Here is an 8096-nt window from a genome sequence, read left to right on the forward strand (position 1 = left end):
CAGCTCTGCCTCAATTTCCCCACCCATGAAGCAGGGCCAGTCCGTTCCCCGCCCTGCAGGGGGTGCGTTAGGGTGTGACTCTTGCTGTCCCTTTCCACCAGGGACTTCCTGCCCCAGATTTTAGGCACCTGGCCAGCTTCCTAAGGTCCTGCGGAGCTCTCACCCCCCCACCCAGCGTGGGGCCAGCCAGGAAGGAGATACGGAGCCAGAGCATCGTTAGCGCGTCGCTCGTATTCCACCGCCGTGTTTCCCGGGACCACAACATGGCGCCAGTTCCAGGGGGCTCAGCAGCCCTGGAGCCTTTCATGAAACTGTCGTTACGTGGCTGAAAGGAGAAAGGGCCCAAAACATCCTCCAGTGCAGTGTGTGGCCTTGGGGCAGCCGTGCTGGTCCCAGGATATGAGAGATGTTACCGCAGCCGCCTCATCTCTCTTTAAACTGTCATTCGACTGCAGCCTGAAAAGCGTCCTGGGGGAGAATCGTGGATTGAGCTTCCAAGCCCAGACGGGCCGGGGTTCCATGGAGCTGAACCTTCCGGTGTCAGCCGCATGGGCCCCCCATCCCTGCGGTTCTCCCTCTGCCCCCTCCGCGGTGCTGTGGGAACTAAACACACACGCTAACGAGTTGCAGACCCTGCTACTGCACCCCCTCCGCCTGCCCAGCCATTTCCCAGCACCGAGGGCTCCAGGGTCGTTAGCGGCCCCGCTTGCCTGCCAAGCCCGATCGAATCTAAGAGGCTGGCTTCGATTACTCCAGCTAATGCAGGCCAGAGCGCGGGAGGAGGCTGCTGGGGAAAGCCACGCTGCAGGGCTCTTTGTTAAGGAGTTCTCCGCCTGAGCGGAAAGGGAGAATGCACCAGCAGGAATCATTTCTCTCCGTAACGGGCAATTACTCCTGCAGTCCTAATGAACAGTGCCAGCGCCTGCCCGCCCAGGGCTCTCCATTTCCAGAGCTGTAATTCCCCTATAGATGGGCTGGCCCACGACAGCCATCACAGACATTCCAGCTTACGTGAGGGCCTCAACATGGTGATTCAAGCACAGGCCCCCACTGATCGGGGCCATCTTTACCAGGAGGTGGGTCACAGAGACGACAGGTCCCAGCATGCAGTGCTCCAGTTTGAGCGGAGCAGCGGATTGAGGGTTGCATGCTATGTCTGCCAGGGTCAAACCTCCATGGTCCAGATGTGGGCAGCTGTGATTCATTCCCACGCAGGGCCAATCGGGGCAGGCCCCGGGCTCCTGGCATGTTACCAACACAGGCTCCCCGCCCTTCACCGGGCAAGGACTTGGCACTGCCCCAGTGACCAGAACCTTTCGAAGAAAAGGGAGAGGAGCGCATGGCATGCAATCCACACCGTGGAACGTACAGCTTCACCGAACGCTCAGCCAACCTGCGGAACTCATTGCCAGGGGATGCCGTGAAGGCCACAGGTATAACTGGGCTCAACAAAGAATTAGACCCGTTCCTGGAGGATAGGTCCATCAATGGCTATTAGCCAAGATGGTCAGGGACACCAGGCCATGCTCAGGGTGTCCCGAAGCCTCTGACTGACAGAAGCTGGGGCTGGATTGCTCAACGATTGCCCTGTTCTGTTCGTTCCCTCTGAAGCACCTGGCTCCAGCCACTGTCGGAAGACAGGACACTGGGCTAGGTAGGCCGTCCTTGTGACGCACAGCGGGCATCCCTGGAAGTCTCGTGTCCTCAGCTGTGCCTGGGCAAGGCTTTCCTCAGCAGACTGCACGGCCCCTGCCACAGAGGCAGGCAGCAATCACCCTGCAGGGCGTGACCCTCTCCCAGGGAGGCATAGAGGGGAGCTCATCGCAGGACGGTCCCATGGGTACGGCACTGGATGGGGCCTCAGGAACCCCGGGTTCTACCCCTGGCTTGGCACGACCGGGGGCAACTCACTGCCCTGCTCTGTCGGGTCTGTGAGCTCACTGGGGCAGGGACTCTCTCACCCTGCACACTGCAGGCCCCCCTAAGGCATTACACTGGTGCAACACAAGTCCTGACACACAACGGCTCAGGCAGACGCCACCTGCCTTTAGCTTCCAGTTCCCCTATATTTAACGCCTCCCTTCCCGGATCGGGAAACCTCAGAGGGTGACTGGCTGATGACAGTGACTCAGGCTAACTCCTGATGCTGACCCCCTCCAGCAGGGATCTTCTCCCACTCCCTTCCTCAGCCAGAGGCAGGCCCACGTCCTGCTCGGCCTGCCTTGTTGTTTTTTTTTGGGTGCACTCGTCACTGCATATTTTTATTCCAACCTTTGTCAGCCGTTCACCCGCTCCTGGGGCAGGGAGCAGCCGCAGCTCTGCACTGCTCCAGGGGCAGCTAGCGAAGAACAGAGTGAGCCCAGTGACAAAGAGAAAGGGAAAGCAGCGCTGATCACCTGGCTCACACACTGCGACAGCAAGGCTGGTACCGAGCCTGCAGCTTCCATCAGCCCGAATTTCCGCTCCTCCATCTCGCTTCCCGATAGCAGCTCTCTGAAGGGGGGACGCCCCCACCCCCTCCGGTTTCAATAAAGCCCCGTTTGTCCCGTCGGCTTTCATGCACCCTTCTCCCCACCTGCTATTGCATTGCTGTTTTGCATCAGCGGAGGAGCTGGTACCAGCCCAGAAATGGGAAGGACCAGGGGCTCTCAGCTCATCGAAAGCCCCATGCTACGGATGCTCCCAAGTCCCAGGATGCTCGGCACGCAGCCCGGCCGAGGCAGCATGTCGTTTTGGACTTGCTTTGCGGGTGGCTCTTGCCGTTACACAGCACTGCGAGTGGCTGGTGAGAGGCTCTTTGCAGCAGGAGCCAGACGGGCTCTTAGAGTGGGTTAGACCAGCACCGGCCCTGGGCTGGGTGGAGCCGGTGCCATGGCAGGAGGTGCATTAGAGGTGGGGGAAGAGCGATGCCACTGCTGCTTAGGACCAGACCAACCCTACAAAGCGTGAAAGCAAAGCTGCACCAGCGGGCCAGAAAGGGGAGAGGAAGCCGACGAAGTCACAGGCAGGAGAGGAGCTTGGAGCAGCTCAAAGCCACTGACCGGACTGAGCCGGATCCCAGCGGGAAGGGTGTGAAAGGGTGTCATTTGGAGGCAGGGACAATGATTAACCCGAGGTGACAGCACAGGGACCCGGCTTGTCCTGGGGACGTCCTTGGTCAGTTCTTTGCAGTGGGAATCCTGGCACCCAGACTGGAACTTGCAACACACTCGCTGACCAGAGGGAGAGTGAGGTGGCAGGTCCGTCCCTCCGTTAAAACAGAGCTTTCAGCGAGCACTGGGGCAGAGTCCGGGGTTGGCACTGGGATCTCTCTGTGAGGCTACACCCTTGAACTGTGCTGAAGTCTCTATTAGAGAGAGGGTGAAGCGAGGGCCCTGCCTTGCACCCTGTGCTTTCACCTCTGGGGACCCCGGTCAGGAAAAAGAGCCCAGGGCTGGAAAAGCAGGGGACTGGGGGGGTCAGGATTTGAGGGGCATCTGCAGAGCTGTGGGGGCGACCCGGGGCTGGAAGAGCAGGTGTGTGGGGGCCGCATCCCAATCAATCCACTGCAGCCCTGGGATTGTGTGTTATGCAGAAACTTTTCCTGCAAGGACTTGGCTCGAGAGAGCCGCTCTGAACAGAGCAGCGATCGTTCCAATCACCTGAGCTGCTGCCCTGGTTTCCGCAGCCCTCCCCCAGGCTAAGCCAGTGCCCCCCACCCGCCCACCCAGGGGGAAGAGTTTTCTAACACTTTCCCTGCAGCACTACCACGTCTCTGCCCGGAAGCCGGGTCTCCATTCAGGGCAGTTACTTTCCCGGCATCCCGCACGGCTCCAGCTCGGCTGCCAGAGAGCCAGGCTCAGACTGGAGCTGGCAAACTCCCGTCTTTACGCCTGTGTTCGAACAGGCTGCGTAGAAGAGAAACCAGATCCTCGGGGCGTCTGCGAAAGCCCCCCCAAGAGCACAGGTGTCGTGCGCCCGCAGCAGCTTCTGCCTGACGCGAGTGGACAGTGCTGCCACTGCCAGCGTACTCAGCCTGAGACCCAGTCCCAGCGCCAAGCCCTCGATTCCCTGCAGCCACAGGGCCAAACCCAGCCAGGCGGGCGAGGTGTGCTCCTTTCAATGGAGACCTTGCCACAACCCTGCAGCACTTCCCCTCCCACCCAGGTAACAGCGCTGCATACTGGCTCATCCCCACTCTGGCTGGCTTCCATTCCCCCCCCCGCTACACGCTACCCCAGAGGTGGCAGCATTTCCGCACGCTGCCTGTAAAGTGCTATGAAAATGTCATCCACGACCTACATCCCCAGCACCCCCCTCTTCCCCACGAGCAGCACCGTGCAGCTCCGAGCAGCAGAAAACCCGCCCGACACCTTTGCACGGAAGGTGAGAGGGCTGCGAAGGGCTTCCTGTGCAAGCCTGTATTGTTTGAAGGTTTCCTTCCTGCCCGGCCTGGTTTGGCACAGCCATGCTTATTAGTGAGCAGATACGATCTTATCGAGGCAGCTGGAACCGAGTGCACCACCGGCTCCCGATGGCACGAGACCAAGCAGGAACCGCTCCCCCCAAATTATCGATGGCAGATAATGGGCAGCCTCCACAGGGCTCCCTGGAGAGAACCGCACGGGATTCAGAGCTAAGCAAGGGCCGGTGCGCTTTGCAGTTCTGATTACACTGCAGCCGACTCTACCCCATTGAGCAGCCCCTCCGAAAGGGCTGTGGAGTGCCGAATGGAGCCGTGAGGGGCGCTCCTCCTGGGGAGCGGTGGGTTCATGATGGGGAGGATTAGCGAAGAAAAATCATAGCCGTACACGTCTGTATGGTGTCTTTCAGCCATGAGTGCTTTGCGGACTATATGCAGGCAGCACCAGGGAAGTGTGGCCACCCCTGGGGAGGAGCGCACCGAATAGGGGTGCGAGTGGTGTGTTTTTAGCAGAGGACAGCGGGACAGGCCCCTAACTCATGGGGACTGGTGTCCACAGGCAACAGACCGGCGCTTGGAGCTCCATTTTGGTGGTGCTACAATTCCTCCTGGCTGGAACGGGCCCTGCTTTAGGCTTTGCTGCAGGCCAGAGTGGGAGCAGGCGGGGCCCTTCAGACAGGAACTAAGCCCCAGCGAGGGGGCTGGCGCACAGCGCGAGGGGGAGAACAGTACGGCTGCTCTGGCAAAGCTGGTAACGCCGAGGCTGGCTCTACCCGGCTCGGGGGGCTGGTCCCTCCCGAGCTTACCTCGGCTTCCCGCACAGTGCTACATTCAGTGTCCACAGACCCCGTGACACTCTCCTAAGGGCGGCCCTGGGCTCCCAACGGACCTCAGAGCCCCTGTGCTCTGATCATCCAGAGCCGCTCCGACGCTGCAGGGCCAGGTCCCGAAGCCACCAGCCAAGTCCCATGTCCAGGTGGCACATCCTGAGCAGGCCTGTATCCCAGGAAGGAGAACTGGGGCCCACCCACCGCGTCAGGGACGGAGCCACACGCACCGGGAGGGAGGAGCTAGCCCTCACCCGGGTCCACGCTCCAGCTGACCAGCACCTCATCCGCATCGGTCACCTTCTGGTTATAGCCCTGCAGGCCTAGCACCGCCAACACCCCCCTCTATCGGCAGCAGCCCACACCCAGCCCCCCGGGGCCTGTCCAGCACTGATCAGAACAAGCGATTCCAGCCATAGGCACCCCACCGCCCACCTGGTAGCTACTCAGAGCCGTCCACTGTGCTGCCAGCGACCTCTAGCCACTTACAAGCCCCCATTAGCTTCCTCACGCCGCGCGACTTTTCCCTGGTGGAGAAGCTCACGGGAGGCAGGACCCCCACCCCGATGCACTACTCAGGCTCCAAAGTACCTTGTACCTTTTGTTAAACAGACACTCAGAGCCACAAACCAAGCCAGGGTGGGCCCCAGGAGAGCACGGGGAACTTCCCAGCACTTCACCAGCACCAACGGCCGGGCGTTTGCCCTCCAAACAGCCCAACGGTGCTTAAAGGGACACGTCAGGCTACTCAGGTTGCTCAAAAAGAGCCATCTTTGCAGGTGTTTGTGAACAACCCAGCAGGCGAAATCAACAAAGGAGGGGGGAAGAACTCGAAGTGGCTTTTCCTCGCAGAGGGACCTGCTCTCTGCATTTTGCCCAGCCTGGCCGGTGAAGTGGACCAGTCACATCCTGGTTCTCGTGCTCCAATTCTGACGTACCGACCCGCCTGGCCTTCCCGTACTGCCCAATGGCGCGAGAGTCACTGCTCGAGCTCAAAGCTGAGATACTTGGTTTCAGGCGCAAATTCAAAAACAATGTTCTCAATTAGTCCCCCCTTCCCCTCCCCCCACCAGCCATGCCACTCCCCATTTTGCCCACAGCCGCCATTCAAGCTGTGCGTGGAGCTAGCTGCCTTCATCTCACAGACAGGTAGTAAGAAAAGGACGCATCTAACCCCACGGGCTTGTGCTTAAAGCCCTGCATTCAATTAGCACGGGTTGGAATCAGCATGTTTTCCAGGGTAATTGGAAACCTTCGGCCACTCGCTGTCAGTCATCGACTGTGTATAATTTGTTGCGTTTCTATAATGACTTGCAACTCAAAGTACTTTGGGAATTATGCCGAGGCGGCACCCCTGAAATGCAGCCACCTCTGGGGTGGAGGGTGGCAGTCAACCAGCAAAGAGTACAACAGCGTCATAGGAAGGGGGATAATGACAATGCAGTAACTTTTAATGTCTCATCCAAGGGCCCAGCCCCCAACAAACAACATGGCGGTCTGAAGGCCTTCGGAGACTCTGGGAGTCAACGCCATTGGGTTTCAACCTGGGGTTCTCTCCCGGAGGTGACTGAGCTGTCCCCTCCCAACAAACCACAAAAGCCAAGACGCTCTCTGTAGCACACCCACAAGGACAGGGCTGGCAGTGCAGGGCCCAGGAGGGCTAGCGATGCACAGAGGAGGGACAGGTAGGACTGGCAGTGGGAGGGTGCGAAAGGGTCAGTCAGAGGGACAGAGAGCTAGTAGCAGGACCAATGGCTGGAAGAAGAGGTGCGCCATTGCCCACGTCCCCCGCTTTCCAGCATCCCTCGGTCACCAGCTGCGTCCTCTGCTTTGCTTTGACAGGACAGCAGCCCCCCACGCACCTTGCCACACTGGAAGAGTATTGCGGGGGGGGGAGCAGGGGAAAGGGGGTGTACAGTACAGTAGCTGCCCTGAGAGCCACTTGAAGGGGGCTCCAGAAGATGAACTCAAGTACCCCTTGCACTGCACATCTCATAACCGTGGCTAGGAGCACGTCCAGGGAGGCAGACGGCGTGTAAACGGCTACTCCAGCCGATCACTCCTTGCACCTACAAACGGTCTGAAAACACCAAAGGGCAGGAGAACACCTGGGCAGCTTCCCACTGGCCCCAAAACTTGTTCCATCCAAAACCTAACATTAAAAAGAGTGGCAACTCCCCTCTTGTGGGTTGTGTTCAGAGGAGTGCGACAAAGGCCCTGCTAGCACAAGAGAGCACTGGTTTCTGGGTGGCAGTAATGGAATCCAATGCTTTAGAGGCCCACGGCGAGTAGAAGAGAAGCAGTGATTTAACGCCCCTTTGTTTGCTTCCCCCCCCCTTCATTCACGGCAGAGAGACTGACTAGACAGTTGCCATTTCTGCTTTTCTTCCCAGCCTGGGGCAAGGCCTGGGTTGCAAACCCTGCAAGGGGCTGTTTCGCTGGGAAGAGAAGAACTTTGCATTTTAAGAAACATTTTGCAGATTTTTTTTCTCTCAATAACTAAGTTTGGCCAAACCTTTAACGTGCACACAACCCCTACAACGCTGGCCCTGGCTAGCGACTCCCTGCAGCCAGCCGCACTCAGAGACACAGCGGAAACGAACAGAACGGGTTCCAACATTAACACAACTGAGTAAATCTCTGACTCTTGCACACAGGAAAGCGTGGTTAGGAGGCAAGAGGGGTTACCTTTGTAAATACCATTTCAGGTGACAACATAATCTGCAGGACTCGGGGAGGGGGCGCCATCCGTGGCCTAGAAATCCGTATTCTCTGCTTACCCTACAGGTTCTTCCCCAGCAGGACACCCCCCAGGAGATAAATATCTGCTCCACCTTTTTTTTTTTTTTAGAGCAAACAAAAGATCC

General features: G+C 58.8%; 1 protein-coding gene across 1 annotated transcript in view; it reads right to left on the reverse strand.

The window, feature by feature from the left end:
• TTYH2 (tweety family member 2) overlaps positions 1-2471 on the reverse strand; it is a 32339-nt gene extending 29868 nt beyond the window's left edge. The window contains exon 1 of the mRNA XM_026654562.2: positions 2430-2471. Coding sequence (XP_026510347.1) covers positions 2430-2471 — 42 coding nt within the window. The remainder of the gene's footprint in view (positions 1-2429) is intronic.
• Between the last annotated feature and the right edge of the window lie 5625 nt (positions 2472-8096).

The sequence above is a fragment of the Terrapene carolina genome, unplaced genomic scaffold (genome assembly GCF_002925995.2).
Source record: "Terrapene carolina triunguis isolate 2854851 unplaced genomic scaffold, T_m_triunguis-2.0 Scaffold192, whole genome shotgun sequence".
NCBI classification, from domain to species: Eukaryota; Metazoa; Chordata; order Testudines; family Emydidae; genus Terrapene; species Terrapene triunguis.